Here is a 22,915-nt window from a genome sequence, read left to right as displayed (position 1 = left end):
TACATATATATATATATATATATATATATATCACATAATTGGCTTCTTTCAATTTATGTCCACCAAATCCATTCACAAAGTTTTTGACTATAATAGAAAACACTTGCCCGTGGTATCCTGCAATAGGACTGAACCTGGAACCATGTGGTTTGGAAGCAAGCTCCTCACCACTTGTACCTAATTTATATAAAAATAATTTCAACAACTTAAAAGAGGTTGCTATGTATCTAAAGAATCCCTTCTGTTGAGAAGAAGTATAGTGGAGTAGGAGGTAGCTTTATGTGAGATTAATTCATGATAGAAGAAACAAGAACAGGTTTGTTGTTGTAGAGGCTACCCAACATTATTTGAGGGTGGGTTGGAATAAATGAGGTGGAGCTAGAATGAGGGATAAAGATGGTAGTGACAAGGTATCAGAGTCTACCATAAAGAAAAAGTGATGTATATTAGACACAAGATATATTTTTTCTGGAATTCCATTGCCCATAAAATGTTGTACATTATATATGAATACAGTGTTTAAGTTGTAAATAGCTGCGTGTCCATATAATAAAGCAATGTCTTATACCATAGCTTCAAGTTAACCCAGCTATAAAATTTGAGTTAACTGTAGATGGAAACTGTTGTATGGACTCTACCTGTAATTTGAAGGCCTGATCTTGTCACTCATTGTCATGCCAAATCTGCCCGGAGATTACATTAAGAGTACAAATGACTGAAATGTTCAGCTACTTACACCATCATATTGCAAATAGATGACTCCATTGATTGAGCTGCTGGAATTTTCATTCGCTGAAACAGATGCAAGAACTATAGAATTCATTAATTTAAGTGCTCTAAAATTTTCTAAAGGAATTCCTTGGATTCTTTTCCCACTTACCAATTTTTATGATTCTTTAATACAAAACTTATTCAAGTTGTTTTCATATATATCATCACATTTTAATGCAATCATTTTGCATCTGATATATAATTTACAACTTAGTCATATTGATTTATTGGATTTGCAAATGGTTTTGAGAGTTACTAAAATTTATTGCTTCTTAGAAAAAAGTTCTACTCAGAAAGTCTGAATGTTCTATTGCATGTTGATATTGTATATGTTGGTAAACAGTAGCCAACATTGTGTAAATAGAAAAGATAGCCTATATATTATCAAATAAATTATCAAATATCATTCAATTGAGAAATGATAGTGTTAAAGGATTTTATTCCACTGACTTTAGGATCTGCTCAAGGAACAGTTGTTATGTCTCACTGAAAAGTCTGACAAAATTTTTAAGGTAACTAAATTACCATACAAAATAGAGAAATGGATCTTAGTTTCATATAGCTGTTAAGCAGAAAAACAGTGCCAGGAACCTCATAAAATGTCATAAAGAGTTCCTTAAATCCCTAGATCAAAGCTGGAAAGTAAACATGTTTATCAAAGATTATGTAAAACTAGTTCAAGAAAACTGATAATGGTCTGCATTGACAAAAATTATGCAGTGAATTTAATGAGTTTAGATAAGTTTATGTGCTGCAGAGAGAAAAGAAATCTGAGGTTTCAAGATTCATTGGAAACTTTCTGTCTTCCTGGAGAAGGGTCTGTACTAAAATATGAGACTCTTTTTTTCTCTTCACAACATATAAACTTATCTGAACTCATTAATTTCACTGTATTATATAATGGCATACTTCTAAAGATGATGCGTTTAATGGTACAAAAATTTAGCCAACAAAACTTCCAGATGCAATGCCAGTGTGTATATTGAAATATAATTGCTAAATTCAGTTGTAATAAGTTTTTTTGTTGAGATTTCATAGTACTAAGAATATGAAAGATACGAATTTCTAATTTCATTGTGTTTGTCTGAATAAAGCTAGTTATTGATAAGTTGATATTTCACAAGTAGACTTCAATTTCCATTTTGAAGGATATCAGGTTCATCATTTGACAGTATATTATTAGTAAATACTAACTAATCATTTGATAATAATAACAATCCTTTCTACTATAGGCACAAGGCCTGGATTTTTGTGGGGAGGGGGACAATCAATCATATCAACCCCAAAATGATGAATGGCAAAGTCACCCTCAGCGGAATTTGAACTCAGAACATAATGACAGATGAAATACCGCTAAGCATTTTGTCTGGCATACTAGCAATTCTGTTGCCTCACCATGATGCTGATAAGTTGGCTGAGTTAAGAGCAAGATGAATTCATTTTTGAACATTCAAAGTTGTCATTAGGAAGAGGAAAATTACTAACATTTTATGGCAGTACTCGTTAATGGAAAATAATAATTTCTGATAGTAATGAAGAGATATATTGTAGGGTAGTGAAAAAGAGAAAAAACAAGTGAAGAATAGTTGAGGTGGGGTTACAAGACAACAAAACTTGAACAATAATCAAAGAGAGAGGATAATCAACAAAACTGTTGGCAAATTTGGAAAATTAACAGGTAATGATTAGGGTAAGAGAAGACAACTGGGAAAAGATTGATAAGAACTGTAGCAACTCAAGAAGCAGGAGGCAATGAGTGAGAGTAACAAATTTGTAAAGCCAGAGAGGCAAACCATGAGAAAAGAAAATATAAATATATAAAATAGGAGTTTCCAAACTAAAGACCTGGAAATCATTTAGGAAACTGAATAGAGTTCATTAATACCTATGGACAAGGTGGATCCTAGAATGGTACTAAGGTATTTTTCTCTGTACTATGGGTGTAGAATAAGACATCTCATATTGTGACTTTACAAACCAAGAAGTGATTCATTGAATGGCCTTGCTACAAGTTTAGAGAGTGCTTGGGTATTACTATGAAAATTGAGTAGATGCTTTCAGAAATCATCACTTAGATGGCTGCCAGTTTCCTCCTTGTATAGAGATTTCCAGCATTTATAAGTGATGCAGTAAATAATATTTATAAAGGTAGAGACCATGGTATTAGTGACCTGGAATTGTACTTGGAAGTTGGTTAACCAAATACTGCTGGATTTGAAGGAACAAGTGTAACATATAGAGTGGGAGTCATTTGAAAGTTTTGGGATGTAAGTTACTCTTGCTACATTCAATTTATTCATTCAATAGCATCAAGAAACATCACTCTCTGATGAAGGGTTCTATCTGAAACATTACAGTTTTTTTTCTAACACTCATAGCAAACAAATTTATTCCATCTTTTTTAATTGTTCTTACTAATTGTTGATGCAGACTATCAAAAGTTTATTAATATTTATGTGAAAAATCAGTTTGTGCAGGAGAGCATTAGAAGTATATTGAAGAAACATTACAGAAAGTATATATTTTGATGATATAATTTAGGTTATAAAACAGCTAAAATGCGTTGAAGAATACTAGAATAGATGGGATTAGTTCAGGGATAGTGATGTCTAATGTAATTTGAATACCAACTGTTTTTAATAGCTCATTTGTTGATATATGATAAGGTATTGTGAAAGAGCAGATGATATTTATTGAGGCTCTATGCATCCTTGATTTATCAAATAAATACAGTAATAACGCTATGAGTTTCTAAATTACATGGTTGACCTTTGAATCTAGTGTCCTCCATATTGATATAATTGAATAGGAGCAACATTGAAACCCTGTGTAGTTAAAGATAACATCTACTAAAGTTGCTAAAAATTCTTTGTTTGAATAGTCAAAACATTATAATCCTAAGTCAGTAAAATTTGTTTATAAGATCATTAGAAACATTCTTATTAATGTCAGATATCTTTGTCTATGAAAAAATAATAATAAAAAGAGAGCGTTGACTATGCCTTCAATAAGAGATCTGGACAAGTTGAAAATTTGGTTTACAGCAGCAAGTAAAGATTACACATGTATACTTAACCTAATTTTTATAGATTAAATTGAACTTTTAGTGAAGAAAATTCTCTCCTATAATTTTTTTTTTTTACTTAAAATTTAAAAACAAAACTTTCTTTTGATCATCTAAATGAGGTTTTACAATTGATCTAACTGAAATTCATAATGCTTCACTTCTTGCCCTATCCTTTACTTTAAATTTGTTTTATGCAGCTGGCCTCCTTATCAATAAATAATTTATTCTATATTCTGGGCAATAAATATTTCCAAACACTGCCATTAATAATCAACATTCTTTCTCTTGTGAGTTTAATAATGAACATTTTTCTAATTTGTTCAGTTTAAATCACTACATTTTTTAGATTTATTCATTGGAATCAATCGGATTTAATGCATCGCTTGACTGATATGAAAAGTATGGGGAAAAATGCAAAAATAATTTTAAATTATTTCTTTCTCTTGTAACATAACACAGTTCTTTCTAGTGGCATCTCTCCCTGGCTAACTGTTGCAGGAGTAAAATGTTTTACTTTCACAACGTTTGAGGTTGTAACTCTGTATGATAACTTTTTATTTTAAATTCAGATTCATTTTTACATCTTAAAAACTTTCCTAATTATATATTTTGAAGTCATATAAATGTTAAGTGGCTGATTAGAGGATGATATCAGTTGTGATGATGTAAATAGTGATGATAATGTTGGATGTCACTACCACCACTATCATGTAAATTTTCTTCAATAAGAATTGTTTCAAATTATAATTGCTGCATTGTTTTCTTTAGCAGACAGTGAAAACAATTTTGCTTTCTACAATTCAGATAACATCTCATAAATATAGTACGTCAGTGACCATCATTTTAATCTATTAGATAGAACTACATGGTTTGGAAGTGAAGAGGTGTTGTACCCACTCTTAAGCTCTTGGTTTTCTTTCAAAATGTCAAGCATTGGTGGCTTAACGTACTGAACTAATGTACTCTTGAACAAACAGGCTCTACTCTTTCTTTAACTAAGTTGTTAGCTTCAGGAAGGATACCAGCTGTAAAAACAATTGCTAATATAAAATTTCACTCACGAATATGGAAAAATTTAATTAATCAGAAGTGGGCCTGTTTTGAAGAAACTGACATATTGCATTCAGAAATTTTTCAGTTTTCATTTATGTTTTGCAATTCTCAAATTTGAGAGGTTTGTATAAACCTATGAGAAGTAAACTAAACTTGTATCTGGCAATAGCTATAAATGTTCTTACAATAGTGACATGTGTTCATATTTTCATATTTACCTAAGATTTCCTGTACTTTCTTCTTCATTAAGACATTTCATTATCCTTAAGGTAATGAAAATGGAATTGATATATAAAGTATCCTGTCATGCTGTCTAAATGAAACCATCAGACTCAGTGTACACTAAATGAAAACTTCCACCAAAAAGTAAAGGTTTTACTTGTTCTAGTATGAGGAGCTATTAATCATTAATTCAGTTTGGAACTGATTTAATGTTATACAATTTCCTTAAGATTCATGTCATTCCCTTTGAAAATGAAAATAAAATAATTAGAAGACCTTAAAGGTTTCCCTTAAATTTATGATGATGTCTGTACTGCAATAAAGTGGTAACTTCTCAAAGAAACAGATTCATGACCAAAATTTCAACTCTCTTTACTTGTTCAACAGCCTTTTAAAACTGTTTTACATCCTGTTTTTTTTTTTTTCAATAGCTAACTTTTTTTTTTAATTTAAGACAATTATGTATTACTGAAATAATAGTGGACATCTTTGTAATCAGTTGTAATATAGCAATAGAATAAAGTTGTCAGATAATAATTGAATTATGTGCATTTCACACGAACACAGCATTGATAGTTATGAGGTTTGAACTCATGACCATATGATTAATAATCCTTTACCCTAACCTCATACCATGGATACTACATAATCATTACCACTTCTAAATGTCCCTCTTATAAAAGTTTCATGCTCTATGTCAAAGCCATATGCTTACAGCTACTTATATAGCCTTGCTTGAAATAAACCTACATACAATTCTATATTTAAGAGATGAGGAATTATGTACATTATTTACATTTGACAGATATTTGTCCTCATCTTGTTTGTTGTTAACACAATGTTTCGGCTGATATACCCTCCAGCCTTCATCAGGTGTCTTGGGGAAATTTCGAACCTGGGTTCTCATTCCTAAGGTATTTTTCGATGATGTTGTTGTCGTCGTTGTCGTCAGAATAATAATAATAATAACATCAAAAAAATACCTTAGGAATGAGAACCCATGGTTCGAAATTTCCCCAAGACACCTGATGAAGGCTGGAGGGTGTATCAGCCAAAATGTTGTGTTATCCTTCAAATGTAAATAATGTACAAACCTACATCTTTAGTAATGTTCACATTTCTGTCAGTTAAAAATGTTTGAAGATTTGGAGCTTTGCTTAAAAATCAATCTCAGTTAAGATGAATCAACAATATGAAATTAATACTTTTTATTTTTTGTTATTGCATATACTGTAACATACAAACAATTTCACTGCTAATCTCTATTTGACAAATCAAGAACAATTTCTCCTAAAATTACAAGATGAACACTTAGTTTAAACCTGGAATTTGTACTAATGTGTTTGTTGTCTTAAGCACTTCAAAGAATTTTCTCCAATTATAGAAAACTGGTATTCATTTGATTTCAGTTGCCATTATTAAATCAGAAATAATCACTGGATGTTTATATCATGTCCCACAGCAAGCTTTCTCCATCATAATGAATTATCCATCTGAGATAACAATAAAACATGATGTAAACAAAGAATCGCCAGCTTTGCATTCCTGTCTATACAAAACGGATCAAAATTAATAAAACTCTCACTTTGCTATTTTTGTTGCAAATAGATTTCTTTGAAATTCAAACAAACTAATACTACTGCAGAAATATCTTAAGAATAAACTGAGAAGTGAAGAATTTGGTCTCTATTTGCTAAAATTCTCAGTCTTACTAAATAACAACGCATATATCTATGCATTCATTATTGTATGTTATCTTCTGGAATTTTTGTGATATTTAGGTTGGTAAAAATATTATCAAGAACCTACTTTTTTGTTTGCACCATCTCTAGGAATAAATATTCCTTGAAAATATAATCTCTCAGTGAAGATTCACATGTGATTTTCTTTCGTTTTTTTGTTGGGTTTTTTTCCCATCATTTTTATTGTACATCCTTTTGGGGTTTTAATCATAATATAGTCAAGCTATTTTTAATGGCCAAAATAATGAAATAATTATTCAGTCTTCTCATTAAATTTGTTTAACTGGGTCATGTTTTGTTCACTTTTGTTTGATGTGCTTTATCAAAATAAGAAACAAGTTATATAATTAATATTTGTAAATAGTCTGTATCAGGTTGTGAAACACTTGCCCCAATGAAATTGTCTGAATTGAAAAGTATGTAATTTTATACAAAACAAATATTCATTTAATTTTTAAAGTAACAGCTTTGTTTTAAATTCCCACTATTTTCTTAAGCATATAAGTATTCTCAGAAACACATTTAATAGTGGAGAAGGCTAGCCACTGGATTTGGTTAAAAAGAGACGATGAGCGATGGCTAGAGAAATATTGAGCTTTGTTTTAATAATCAGTTGATCTAGCAAGCGGGGCCTCATATCAGTGAGGGGGGCCGGTGCGCATTGATGCCGTCGAGAGGTAGGCTCCGAAACGGCACGCATTCTCTCCTGATGACCCCATACACTTGCTGGCTTCTGGTATGTGGAGTTCTTGACTGGTAGCACTTGCATGTGCAAGTTGTTTGCTAGACACATAGATTCATTTAACCCTTTTGATACCAACTCACCTGAGACTGCTCCTAGTTCTGAGGTACAAACGTTTTGTTCTGAACACCAACTTAATAATGTGCTTATTTGTCAAATTCTTCATTCTTTTTAAAATTAATTGAAACTAAGGCAATATATTTCAGCCAAAACATAAACAAAAGGATTAAAAACGCTGTGCAATTTCATTAAAAAAATTTAATTCATTCTATCAAACATCCTAACTCAAGTGATTCACTTTGTATTGCACGTATGTAGGTACACACCAGCCACTCTTGGCAATGTGAAAAACATGGCTGTTTGACACTCACTCTGAAATATGTATCCATGTACTTGAGAAGTTTACTTTGCAGCCATGTGGTCCCTGGTTCATTTTCACTACATGACATATGAAGCATGTAGTATTGAGTTTACCAATAACTCAAAAATGGCATTTGGTTGATGGAGACAGTGTAGAGGCCTGTCTGTGTTTATGGTTTAGTTATTAACATATCTGTGTTATGTCAAAAAGTATAATTTAAAAATTCAATATAGCTCAGTAGAATAAGTAGCACACTTATGTAAATATTGTGTTCAATATACTCAACTAAAACTCTTGCAAGCAATACTCCTCATAGCCACAATCTAATAACTAAAACCATTACAAGGTATACATTTTCAAAGCAGTTTATCCTTCAGACATTGCATAACATTCTTAGTGCATTTATTTCCAAACTTTCAACAAAATATTCATCGTTTCTACAGTCATTGAATCTTTGCTCAGTTGCAAAATAAAATATAGTTGTTATATATGTATGAAACATTATGCAGCAAGTTATTTGCCTTTTATAATTTTGCATACTTTAGTAGCAAATGAACCTGTTGTCAGCATACATGTTATTAATTTTATTTCTAGCATCTGATAATTAACATCAAACTAATTTCCTGGAGTTTCATGTTACCAAATATTTTTGCATTGTCTTAATTTCACTTAATCTCTGAATGGTTACAGTCAGTTTCTCTGAATTTCAGTTCAGCACACCCTTCAATATTCTCTCATTATTAACTTGGAAATATATTTTGTACCAACTAAATACACTTCTACCACATTAAATTTTTTTTTTTTACCATACTATTGCATTGTCCATAACTATTCTTCCAGGTCTTGTTGAATATGTTTTGATTTAATATTCTGGAGTTGAATAATATCTACTTTAGTTAAATTTATCTAGAACTTTTGTGAAGACTAAAACATTTAGCAATCAACAGCTATTATCTCAGCTTGAAAAAGATAAGATGTTGTTGATATTAGTAACTAAATTGTTCAGTGTATTAAAGGAGATGATCTTAGATGAACATTGTGGTTGAACTCATTAAACTGATTTCTACTTCTGAGCTGGAGCTCAAGTGCTGTAAAATTATTTCACCTTTGTTAATGGCTATGATTTTACATCCTAAATACTTCAAGAGATATAATTTATATTATCTCCTGAACAAAATGCATTAATAATTTATAATACTTTACATTTAAGCAGCTCTTAGAATTTCCACTCATGTTTTGAACTTTTACTTCCTTTCAGTTCGTGATGGAGACACAGTCAAGCATTATAGAATTCGGCAACTTGATGAAGGAGGTTTCTTCATTGCACGAAGAGTCACATTTCGTACACTGTCAGAATTGGTGGATCACTACAGCCGGGATGCTGATGGCTTGTGTGTTAATCTCAGAAAGCCTTGTACACAAGTATGTATACTAATTTCCTTCAAGCCAACTTAACTACATAACTCCTTTTGTTTTGTTTCTGCAGATAATTCTTTTGAACAATTAATAATTTGTTTGACCATTATTTATGTTTTTTAATAATGAATTAATTGTTTTTCCTATTCAGATTGAGAAACCTGTCACAATGGGTCTTTCCCATAATACTACAGACCAATGGGAAATTGCTAAGCATTCTCTAAAACTTATCAAAAAAATTGGTCATGGTCAGTTTGGCGAAGTATGGGAAGGTTTGTGGAACAACACAACTTCAGTAGCTATCAAAACATTAAAACCTGGTAAGTTACTTATAGTCTTTTAGATTTTATATAAAGGATTTCATGAAACCATTTTTTAAAAATTGTTAAGTCCATTAATAACAGAGATAAGTATTTGAAAGTATTATTTGCATGCAAGGGAAAAAGACATTATTAACCTTTTAGCATTTAAACTGACCATATTTGGCCTAAATATTTCACTTGTTTTATACTCAAACCAACCAGATCTGGTCCCTCATACTTATCCAACAATGTCATTCAAAAATACGCAATCATAGTATCAAATTCCCAAAGCTACAAGATAATGCATGATTAATTTAAAACAGTGGGAATAAATGAACATTATATTTGACAGTAATCTGAATGCTAAAGGGTTAAAATATCAGGTTGAGTAAAAAAATAAGCAATGTTTTGAACCATGAAGAATTTGTACTGGATGTTTGCAGAGTTTTAATTTTTTTTAAACATTTTTTGCAGTTGTCTGATATTACAGACATAGACTTTCCCAAATGCATCAATAAATTAACATTGATATTTTTTTCATTGTTATTACAATCATCTGAAATGGAACTGTCAGAGTATGATATTCAAGCAATTTTGCTATTCAACTTCAAAAAAGGATGTAAAGCAGCTGAAACTGCTCGCGATGTCAACAAAATGTTTGGTGAGGAAATGACCATTGAATGGTCAGCTCGAAAATGGTTTAAACGATTTTGCACTGGAGACCTGAGCCTTGAAGATTGTGAGCATAGTGGACGCCCATCTGTCATTGATGACAGTCAATTAAAGACCGTCATTGAGAAAGATCCAAATAAAACTACTTGAGCGGTCAATAAAAGACCGTCATTGAGAAAGATCCAAATAAAACCACTCAAGAACTGGCAAAAGAACTTCAAGTTAGCCAAACAACTGCCTGCAACCATTTGCATATGACTGGAAAATGAAAAAAGCTCAACAAATGGGTATCACATGATTTGAATAAAAATCAGAAAATGTGCAGATATGAAATTTGCTCGTTGCTTCTTCTCCATACCAGATCAATCCATTTCTTGACTGTATTGTAATTTGCAATGAAAAGTGGATTCTGTACAATAATAAAGAATGTTCTTCGCAGTGGTTGGACCAAAAGGAAGCATTGAAAACCTTCCCTGAACCTGAGCTCTTCAAAAAGAAGGTTATGGTGATTGTTTGGTGGTGTACTGCTGGACTCATCCACTATAACTTCTTAAAACTTGGAAAAACCATTACTGCAGAAACATATTGCTATGAAATTGCCAAAATGAATGAAAAACTTCTACTCTTCTGTCCCAGACTTGTCTACAGAAGAGGGCCAATCATTCTTCATGACAATGCTCAACCACACATTTCACTAATGATGTTCCAGAAGTTGAGTGAACTTGGCTACGAAGTTCTTCCCCACCCAGCTTATTCCCCAAACCTTTTTCCTACCGACTAGCACTTTTTCAAGCACCTAGATGGTTTCCTGTGAGTGGAGTTAAAAAATCAAACCGATGTTGAAAGTGCATTCAAAGAGTTCATCAGCTCCAGAACTTCTGATTTTTATGTTACCAGAATAAACAAACTTGTAACTCATTGGTAAAAATGTGTTGATTGAAATGGTACTTACTTTAATGAATAAAATTTCCACATTCTTGGAATATATTGTGATGAATTTCATGTTTCAAAATGTTGCTTACTTTTCACTCAGCCTGATATATTTGATACAGTTGTTGATAGTGAAATAGATGCAGCAACTCTCTTAAAGAAATTCTTATAGTTTTTCATGATAGTTTAAAATTTTTGTAAGCTTTTATAACACTGCAAGTCTTATGTAAATACCTACTATTTAACAAATTCATAGTGTTTTTATTTAATAACTGGATAAATAACAATCTTAATTATCTAGCCTGATGATCATTACTTTTAATTTATAAAAGTGTAGTTTATTATGATAGATTTTTATTCTTTTTAAATAAAGATTCCTTCAACTGTGTCTCATCAATAGCATTATACCAGAATAGGTTAACAGTATCAATTTAACTCTAGTTACCACCTTTATTCATAGCCAAAATTGTAGTGGCTAATCAATTTTTTTTGTTTTGTTAGGTATTAGAGAATGTGTGATAGTATTTAGTCAGTGGAAAAAATGTGAATGAAGCAAGGAATTAATTATACTAAATTACTTAATTCATTGTGTCCTCATTTATTAATTTAGGGACAATGGATCCCAAAGACTTCTTACAAGAAGCTCAAATAATGAAGAAACTTCGACACAGCAAATTAATCCAATTGTATGCTGTGTGTACCCAGGATGAACCAATCTACATTGTAACTGAACTTATGAGAAATGGTAGTTTACTGGACTACTTACAAGGTAATTCTTGCACATTGTTATTATTATTTCCCAGAGGATTAAGTATATTTTGTACACACAATACACATATACACACTCAACTTCTGCTCATTTATATTAGGTACAGCACATCCACACATGAGAAACCTCCCACAAACATATATATGCAAACATTTTTTCCTAAATTACAAAGGGATTTGTGATCAAGCAACAGCAGATAAGAATTTATTCTTTCTATCTATTCATAGATAGTGTACTCCTTGTTACTATGGCCAAGTTTGAAGGACATGGTCCTGGGCTGGAAGTTTTTTTTTTTTTTTTTTTTTTTTTTTTTTTTTTTTTTTTTTTCTTCATTTATCTTGTTGGTCAGGTTTTATTCGACCCATAAAAAGATTTGATTATCTATATTGCAAATGCACACTGATCAGTAACCCTTATAGCTTGAAAAACTCCTCCATCAGTGATGAATTGGCATCAGCTGAAATGCCTTATCTTATTTATTCCAGCTCCTTGCATTCTGAGTTCAGTTCCCATTGAATTTCCAAGTCTATCTTTCAGTTTTTCATAAATAAAAGAACCATTCTAAGGTAATGGAACAACAAAATCATTAAAAGTATCAAGCAGGAAGTCTTTTACATTCTGAGTTCAAATCCCAGTGTGGCCTATTTGAGTGCTACACTTAATCCATTACCCAGTTTAGCACCACTACCTGGCCCTCAGTTAACTTTACTAGATTCCACTCTGTTTGTTGCAAGTTTTCAGAAACTACAAATATTCCTGAGTGCTACACTTAGAAATACTTGAGTGCTGCACATAGTCTAGCCTTAACTTTTCTATCTATTGTCATGTGACTTGTTTCATTTCATAGAATTATGATCATTTGAACCAAGCTATATGTTTCCTGATTTAAAAACCTGGACATTTAACTTGAATCTACAAAGTTCAATTTTTCTACTGGTGTACTCAGATTTTCTCTTCAAAAATAAGTACACAAGGAATTAATCAAGAAAAGTTAGCTGCAGTAGTATCTTGAACAGATTATTAACAGATATGATATAATTCTATTCAAATATAGTAAAATATATAACAGGTTTAAGGAATGTAACCCAGTTCAATATTCGAAATATTTATGCCTAAATTCCATATTTGAGCTTTCTATATTAATTTGCATATTTAATTAGATATTGAGCTGATTTTTTTGTTCTGAAAGATAGGGCTTAACACAAGTAACTATCATACTGAGTTTGACCATTGAGCTACTTACAGAACTTTTTCTCATTTTCAAAGGGAATGACATGACTCTTAGGGAGAGGGTATAACAGTAAATCACAAAATTTCATTTATGCATACTAAGTGAATTTAGTCACTTTTTTTTTTACCATCTCTGGTTATGGATGAAATTTTTACTGTACACTACATTTCCAAATGTCTATTAAACAAATACACAATAAGTTGCATATCTGATTTGTTCATTAACTGAAAATTAGTAAAAAGGGTGCCACTCAATGCATGTTTCCATCAATTTATGTCCTAAATTTGAGGTTTAAAATTACAAAAAAAAGACCAGGTTGTATTTATTTACAATAAATCTAGAATTGGTGTTCAAAGTATACAAATTTTGACTGAATGAAACATGTTATCAAATTTTTGAAATGTGACCAGTTTTGTACATGTCTTACCTGTCTGAAATTTTGTTCTACTATATATATCGTTGTTGTTGGCACTCCATCGCTTACGACGTCGAGGGTTCCAGTTGATCGATCAACGGAACAGCCTGCTCGTGAAATTAACGTACAAGTGGCTGAGCACTCCACAGACACGTGTACCCTTAACGTAGTTCTCGGGGATATTCAGCGTGACACAGTGTGACAAGGCTGGCCCTTTGAATTATAGGTACAACAGAAACAGGAAGAAAGAATGAAAGTAAGTTGTTGTGAAAGAGTACAGCAGGGTTCACCACCATCCCCTGCCGGAGCCTCGTGGAGCTTTAGGTGTTTTCGCTCAATAAACACTCACAACGCCCGGTCTGGGAATCGAAACCGCGATCCTATGACCGCGAGTCCGCTGCCCTAAACACTGGGCCATTGCGCCTCCACTTATATATATCAATATCCATCTATATACACACACACAAATTTTACTTTATGCAGAACTCAAAATATAACTTTGTACCTAACATAATATTAGATATGCAACAAATATATGTATATAAGCACAACCATTTCATTTTTCTATACTGATTATATAATATAATATATTTTGATGTCTTTAATCTCATTGCGTCATTCATCCCCACCTTTCTTTTTTTTACATAAAAATACTGGGTTATTTTTTCCTTTTGTTTACGATTTGTTATGATGCAACATGAAACAATTTTTAAAATATAGCAAATTTTTACTGAAAGAAATTTATCTACATCCGATTGTTAATAAAATAATTTGGGGAAATTGTCTCTCAGTCTAATTAGCAACCAGCAGGATATCTATGGTAATTCAGATATTATTATTATTATATTATTACTGAAAGTAAATGTAAAATTAGAAAGTCTGGACTATTTCATGCATTAACTATTTTATGTTATTCATGATAGTGGATTCAGTTTGTTGTTTCAACAAAGCTGATAGAATGCTGATACTTCACAGTTTGAAGAAATTATTATTATTATTATTATTATTGGTGGTGAGCCAGCAGCATTTCATCCATCTTTACATTTTGAATTCAAATTCTGCTGAGGTGAACTTTGCTTTTCATCCTTTTGGGGATCAAGCCAGCATCCAGTACCCTCTGTAAAGTAGTTGACATTAGAAAGAGTATCCAGCTTTAGAAGTCAAACCAAAACAGATTATAGAATCTGATGCAGCTCTTGGCCTTGCCAGCTTGTGTCAAGCCATTCAACCCATTCCAGCATGGAAAACGGACATTAAATGATGATTGAACACTGAGATCAATGTAATCAACTATCCCCTCCACCAAAATTATTATTATTAAAGAATCTCTTCCTTGATCTTTTTTTTTTTTTTTTAATCTGTAGCTTTGCCCATTTAGCTTTAGTAGACCTCTGTCTAAAATTTTACACCTTCAAGAAAATCTTCAAAAGCATGTTGGAACATTGCCAAAAAGAATATGGTAAAAAGTACAGGAACTAAAACAGCCCTGTTTAGTTCCAGTGGAAACAGAAAATGCCTCTGAACATTGACTGCTAGATATCACTGTTGCCATCCTTCCTTCTTGCTAAGATACTATTACCCTTATCGTTTTATCAAGCAGACCAACTTTTGGCAAAATTTTCCAAAGCACCTCATGATTCACTGTATCAAACGTCTTGGTCAAGTCAATGAAGCCCATGTAAAAGTCAGTATTTTGCTCACACAGGTCATCTAGATCATTTAAAAAGTTCAGATGTCTAAATTCCATTATAAAGTCATAGGCAAGATTTCTGAGGATTTTTTTCTTTGTTAATATTGCAACTCTTGATTGAGGCATTTTTTTTTTTATATTCTACATCATTAAAAATGTTTTGTTCCATCATATTAACTCTCATAGCCATTTGATATTTATATTTTCTCTTTAAACAGAAACAAATACATTCTGCTTCATTTTTAAGCAACAAATTTAATAGGAACATATTTATTTGAACTTTAATTTTGACATAGCTTTCGTTTGAATTCCAGGCTTCCTATGGTAGTTTATTATATATATATACTCATTCTTTGTTGCACCTGCCTCTATCATGTTTTTGCCTAATAAGAGAAGTTTTCCTTTCACTAAATAGGAAATAAAGAATTCATTACCAGGATTGGCAAGACAGAATTTTCTCCTTAAGTCTAGTAACAACTGCTACTAATTAAATCACATATTTACTACACTCTCTGAGTGGTTGGCGTTAGGAAGGGCATCCAGCTGTAGAAACTCTGCCAAATTAGATTGGAGCCTGGTGTTGCCATCCGGTTTCACCAGTCCTCAGTCAAATCGTCCAACCCATGCTAGCATGGAAAGCGGACGTTAAATGATGATGATGATGATGATGATGATGATTTACTGGATAAACTACTAAATAACCAAATCTCTCACACCTATAGAACACTGTTGGATATCAATTTGATGTCACATAACTAGAGTTTAAGCTCTCCAGTTTACTATCACTGAAAAATGTTATCACAACATAAATTGTTGATAACATATATAATCAGAAGAGAAACATATATTATTCCATGTTTTCAGTTGATATTTAGCAGCTGAGAGAATAAAGGATCAACCTTTGAAATGTGGCACTGTGAGCTTGTATTATATCACTGGTATTGGGCTAAGCTATAGATAAATCAGTTAAGCAAAAATAAAGAAATAACTTCTATTATTTTTTATTCTACCTATTAGGAAATTATCTTTTATTCCCATTTCATAATCGATTGCATAATGACACAAAATGCATCATTTGTAAAAGGTGTCAAAAGTTCATGCAGATATCCAAAATTGCTGATTTATCTCAAATGAAAAAATATCTAGATGAAAGCATTTTATATCAGTCTTCAGTTTTGGTTTAGACTTTCTGAGGCAATAAAAAGCTATGCCTGTGATTTCGTTAGATTATCCTAGACTGAAGATATAAGTAAAACCCAAACAATTCAAATTCAATTTGAATTTTTATCAGGTTAATGATTGAGATACATAGATATGTAAGTTCTAGGACTAGAGACTGAGGGTTCTACATTAGATTACTTCATATAAAGAAACTAAATATTTATTAATCCAAACCAGTGAATGACAATATTTATGGTATAGTTCCACATCAAAGTAACAGTTCTCTTTAATAGTGCTTGTCTTCAATTGTTGATAAGAACAAACAATTTGGGATGTTAACTGTTAAAATTTGAGTCATTTTTCAAATTGATTTCATTATATATACTTGCGATACACCAATCATTAAGTGATTTTAAGTGTACAAATAAACTAAAATTTTAAGTCTAAACAGAAAGAATAACCTCTCACTAATTTCCTTGCATCACAAATTGGAAACATTCTACATTAGACATGTATCAAATACTTTAGTTATTTCATCAATTAATTGAATATGCTAAAGTTTTATTTATTCATGTAAACATGTAACGAATCTGCATATCCATAGACTCTTTTGTTCACTGCCATTGTGCTTCACTTCTCCCGCATCTCCCCAAATTCTCTCTCAACGATGTATCTTATTTCGATATCAATGTATCATTTTCGCTTTACTTTTCAGCTAAAATGATTTATAGCTGCAAAATTAGATATTTTGTGGTCTCCCTGTAAACTTAGATATATTAATTAATATTTGAAACTAATTTCAAATATTGTTCTTTGTTGAACTTATATCTTTAATATATTTATTTTTTCATCATCAAAATATTTCCAATATTTCAGGTTCAAGATTTCTTTCACTAAAAGATTTTATTAAAAATTTAAATATCCCTTATCATTCATTTAAAAAAAAAGGCATTTTTTAAAAAAATATTTTTCAAGTTCTATCCAATAAACTTAAACTGATGACTTATTTCTCATCTTTTCACAAACAGTCTATGAGACATATAAACACATATTATTTATGCCATTTTATTTCTTTTGTTTTGTAAAGTGTGGACAAGCCTTTTTAACTACATTCTCTTTTCTTTTTTTTTATTTTCTTTTAATTCTCTAATCACCCTGATTAATGACGTATGATGATGGTTACTCACCTAGTGTCGGCAGGTAAGTGACTGTAGAGGTGTGATAACACTAAAAAAGTACTTAGCGCAGAAGACCAGAATAAGATTCCTGCTTATGCTATGAAAATCTACTACACTATAAGGTTTTCTCATTAAGTTTTGCATTGGAATTTCATTCTTTCATGCACACATAACATTACTTACATGATCTATAGACATTGCACTGCATTATATGAACAAAATCTTTATGTATTCTATTACCTGATCCAAATTACATTATCTTTATCTATGACATTATATAACAAATATACATTGCTCAACATCTATAAATTAGAATATTCCTATATTTTGTTGCACTATATTGTCAACATACATGATCTACATGCATCAAATTACATATATAAGCTGGTAGAGATAAACCTCTTAATAGAAAACATGATGACATGCTGTTGAATATCAGTTTTAGTAACATCTTGATTACCTATACATGTATATATTTTATATAAGTGTACATTTTATAAATGTGTTTTGAGAATCTGTATGATTCAATTGATAAATACATCTCACAGATTTGAAATCTTATGCTTATGTGAAAATTTCTTTGAAACTATTTACTTTATTAAAATAGCTTTTCAGAATAAAATTATTAACATTTAAATATAAATAAACAGGAAAAAAGAGAGATAAGAAAGGTGGGGGTGGGGAAGAAGAAGAAAAGGGGGAGGTATAGCAGCAGAAGATGGGAGGGGGAAATTGGCCACATACCCCAGAACAAATTGTGTGCTCAGCCGTACCCGTGACAGCATTGCCTTGGAGAATGGACAGCAACACTCACTGCAGCGGCCACTTCCATCTCACAGAGCTCATTACTCCAACAGACTGGCATTATCCCTATTTGGTGGAGGAAGTCAGTAGTTCAGGGTCCTCAAACATCTGACATCTGGATAGCAACTGGCTCAATCTGTTAGTGGCTGGTCAGGCCCTTATATTTATTGATCAAAATTATTATTGTAAATAATACCGTACTGATGCTTATCAACCTATTATTCAAATCTTGCAAAGAACGGCATAGTATAATTCCGACTTTGAGCTGAGATTTAGATGTTCAATTAACCAAGGGAAACTTTCTAATGAATGCCAGTATACATTATATACATTCTCATTTTAGATATATTTCTATGTATGTTTGTCAGGCTAAAAACAAAAGAACCACAATTTGACACATAGCTTTGCCTTTTTTCAAGATTAATCTTAAAAATAAGAAGGAACTTTAATGTGTCATCATCCTGGAATTTTTGCTAAAAACTTACCTAAATTTCAGTTCTTACATTGACTTTCAATTACATACAGATAAATAAAACAAATATACAACTTAAATGGTGCAATTACACTCATATGTACATGCAACTACAAACAGATAAAGCAAGGAAAACATGCAAACACCCATAATCATGACTATACAGATTAGACCAACAAAGCAAACATCCATACTAATACAAAGAAGAAAAAAAAGAAATGCCTAACCTCATATACATACTTATCACACTAACAGTAGTTCAAATGATTGTGCTTGTCAGCAATCACTAGTAGAGCTTTGAAACTCTAGTATAATGAGGTGTGTTTGTGTTGTGATAAACAACTAACTCTCAATCTCTGTCTTTCTTATCCAGCAGACAAACATTCAGCACGTTTTTTTGCTTATCTTCTCTTGCCAAACACATCTCAATCTTTCTCTACTGCTCTCCTTGTCATTATCATCATCATAATTATCATTATCAGCAGCTGTATTAGTACCATTTACATTGCTTCTTTGATTATTAGATTAATTAAAACTAATACACTCCTCATAATTTTTGCCTTTGTGATAAGATTGCTGCCAAACGAGTTTCTCTTCACATATTCTGAGAGTTGATCTTAAGTTCTTGTTAGACTTGAAACTCACTGAAATCTAGTTTGGCACAAAAACTGGTATAGTGTAACGGGTCCTCTCCATTTTACTGACTACAATTACAGACTATTAGTAGTTAAGGTAAACAAATAACAATGTTGACAATATGGTTATTGCTTGCTATTGTTAACATTGCTCTTTAGTTCCTTGTTAGTTTGCTGAAAATGAGCATATATTGATGCTGTCATAACCATAATTACAATTACTCTTTATCATTATAATCATCTTCAATGTTACAATTAGTGCTATCTTTAACAGAAATTCCCTCTCTTTAATGTCATTACCACTACCATCATCATCATCATCATTATCATTACTACTATTGCTATTGCATATTTTTGACACTTTATTTTATTCTGCTGTATTTTTTCCTCTCTTTTTAATTCTATTTCCAAGTTTTTCCTTGTTTTGGTTCTTTTGTCCAGCTTTCTTTTTTTGGTGATGGAATATTTTGATGAAAAAAATTTTTTACTTTAAAAGCCTTTATTAATCTAAACTGAATATTTGAAAAAATACTCCAAACAAAATATTGCTCATTAATCAAGCATTTAAATGATTGTCCCCTTAGGTTTGTAGCTATAGAAAAAGAATTTAGTTTAATGATATCATATTTTTAAAAAGTGTTGCATCATCCACTATACTTTTTCTTTTCCATTTAAATATTTGTACGTGTAGTGATGAGTTTCTGATTAGATTAAAACTGAGGTGCCATTTTGTGAATTAATTCTCATATTTTTCTACAGATATATAGGCAATCAATTGTATTTAATAGTATTTATGTTATAGTATTGTCTATTTAGTTATAGAAAAAAGATTAAAGAGAGAGTGCACAGGACTGGAAAGTCCCCATGTCAGCATTGAAAATCACCAGCTGAAATACTTGGGCACTTGTATAAGAACTTCCCAATTCTATCACCATTCGTATCAGGTCCCAAAGGGTGCATTTTTTACCAGTGAGATTTGAACTCCAAGTGTAGAGAGCTAGAACAGTTACATAATTGGTCCATACAAACATGTTGTTTGTATGAAAAACGTTAGTCATTTATAATTTCATCATATTCTTCAAAATCCTTTAGACTAACTGAGATTACTGTCATGGTAACTATTCTAGTGTAGCAGATAAGTAATTTAAGGGGGAAAGTTCATAAACTTGTGGCATAGGTGTAAACATTAATAATACCCAGTAACTAAGGCACCCACATTGCTTATATTAAAATTCCTAAGTATTTATAAATTAGATATAAAACTTCTTCATGCTGTTATTCCACGTTTTTCTCTTCCTACTTTATATTTGAATCACATACAAATTTTTATTTCCCTCTCCTCTGATTTTACCCATGCAAAAACCACTAATATAGTACTTGTTCTTTAAAATAGGAAAATTATAACATTTCCATTTAGTTTAGATTCCATAGAAGGCTCATTTTCAATCATCTTTCCAAGATCACTGGATGCTATGGAGCAACATTAAAATAGCTTCGCACGTGCATGAAGTGTTCTGTGATGTGGTAACTGCTTCTTGGTTGATGAACAGAAATTATTAACCAGGCATTCTGTGAATATTCCAAAAAAACTTCCATTTTTCAGATCTTGTCATATAAAATATGGTTTCTATTTTCAACAAGGATATCTTGATTTTAGATTGTATTTCTGGCCTGATTTTTATCTTTTTTTTTCTTTTCTTTTTCAATTAATCAATTATTTTAGTAACTTATTTATTTCAGTCACTATACCTTTAAATAATTGCCATCAAGAAAAATTAATATTCATTTAATAAAATTAATTAATTTCAAATATAATTTTGAAAAATAAAAGAAAGATTTTCCAATATCTTTAACTTTTAAAAGTTAAGCTTCTAGTAAGCCTTATAATTTCAATACATTCTTTTATATAACTTGAACACCATCGTGAAAACCTGAGGTTAATAAACACCTCTGCAATTAATACAACTAAGTATTACTGGTATCTTTAATTGGGTTTATAACTGTGAGAACTGATATCAATATTAGTAGTGAGGATTGGCAATTGTTTCAGTCAATTGAATAACTAAAAATGAAATGTAAACTAATTACCTACCAGTACTAGGATATACCAACTTTACTATTTTTTACTGCTTTCAGTTATTAGGCTGCAGCTTAATAGGACACTAGTTTTTAGTCAATTGCATTATCCTAGACCGTCTGCCAGCAATTAGTCTGGTACTTATTTTATTGACTCCTTGTGAAAAAAGAAAAGTCAATCATGTTTGCATGGAAGATAACTCAGTTGAACATGAATACTACAATATGTTCCTATTCAATGCACTGTTTTTGTTCCCCTCATGGAACTGTTAAATGCAGTTTGAACAAAAAAAAAAAAAAAAGATGACTTGTTATTGTTTTGCTTCACCTTTTGTACAGTTTCCACTTACCAAATTTCATTTACAAAATATTGGTGAAACTGAGGCTATGGTAGAAGTCACTTACCCAAGGTGCTGTGTAGTGGAATCAAACCCAGAGCCATGCTGCTGCTCATTTAGTAACCCATCTCATATTCTTAATCGTGTGTTGTTTACTTACTATTACAGTGCATAATTACCCAGAGTTTTTTCTTCAGTTACCTACAAGTAACAAAGTAACAACAAATAAGAAAACTTTCAATTCAGTTGAAATGTCTCCTTCTCTCTCTGTAAATGTCATAATCATTTAACATCTGCTTTCAATGCTGATATGGGTTAGATGGCTTGACTGCTACTGGTAAGCTGAAGAGCTATACCAGGTTCTAGCCTGAATTTGGCTTGGTTTCTATGGCTGGATGCCCTTCCTAACACCAACCACTCTGTGAGTATAGTGGGTACCTTTTACGTGTTGCCTGCACTGCCCACAACTACGATTTCACTTGGCTTGACAAGTCTTCTCTAGCACAGCAAATTAACAAAGATCATGATCACTTGTCATCACCTCTGTGAGGCCCTACATTCGGAGATCATGCTTCACCACCACATCCCATGTCCTGTTGGGTCTACCTCTTCCACAGGTTCCCTCCACAGTTAGAGATCAGTACTTCTGTATGCAGCTGTCTTTGTTCATCTCTCTGTAAATATATGTATGTGCGTGTGTGTGTGTGTGTGTGTGTGTTTCTGTATCTGTATATATATATATATATATATATATATATATGATGTTTTATTTTGGTTGAGTTAGTCTCTTGCTACTCTGAGTTTCACTTGTAGGTACACAGAATTATAATTTCATTTGCTTAAGATTAATACCTCAGTCATTTCTACC

At 31.6% G+C, this 22,915-nt stretch overlaps 1 protein-coding gene across 3 annotated transcripts in view; it reads left to right on the top strand.

Annotated features, from left to right (window-relative positions):
- The window catches only part of LOC106872948 (tyrosine-protein kinase Src42A), a 203,506-nt gene that overhangs the window by 159,224 nt on the left and 21,367 nt on the right, over positions 1-22,915 (top strand). For all 3 annotated transcript variants that reach the window (XM_052974675.1, XM_052974676.1, XM_052974677.1), the window contains exons 3-5: positions 9,217-9,380; positions 9,526-9,694; positions 11,889-12,047. In XM_052974675.1, coding sequence (XP_052830635.1) covers positions 9,217-9,380; positions 9,526-9,694; positions 11,889-12,047 — 492 coding nt within the window. The remainder of the gene's footprint in view (positions 1-9,216; positions 9,381-9,525; positions 9,695-11,888; positions 12,048-22,915) is intronic.

This window comes from Octopus bimaculoides, chromosome 19 (assembly GCF_001194135.2).
Source record: "Octopus bimaculoides isolate UCB-OBI-ISO-001 chromosome 19, ASM119413v2, whole genome shotgun sequence".
NCBI classification, from domain to species: Eukaryota; Metazoa; Mollusca; class Cephalopoda; order Octopoda; family Octopodidae; genus Octopus; species Octopus bimaculoides.
This window is presented reverse-complemented; position numbering and strand designations above follow the sequence as displayed.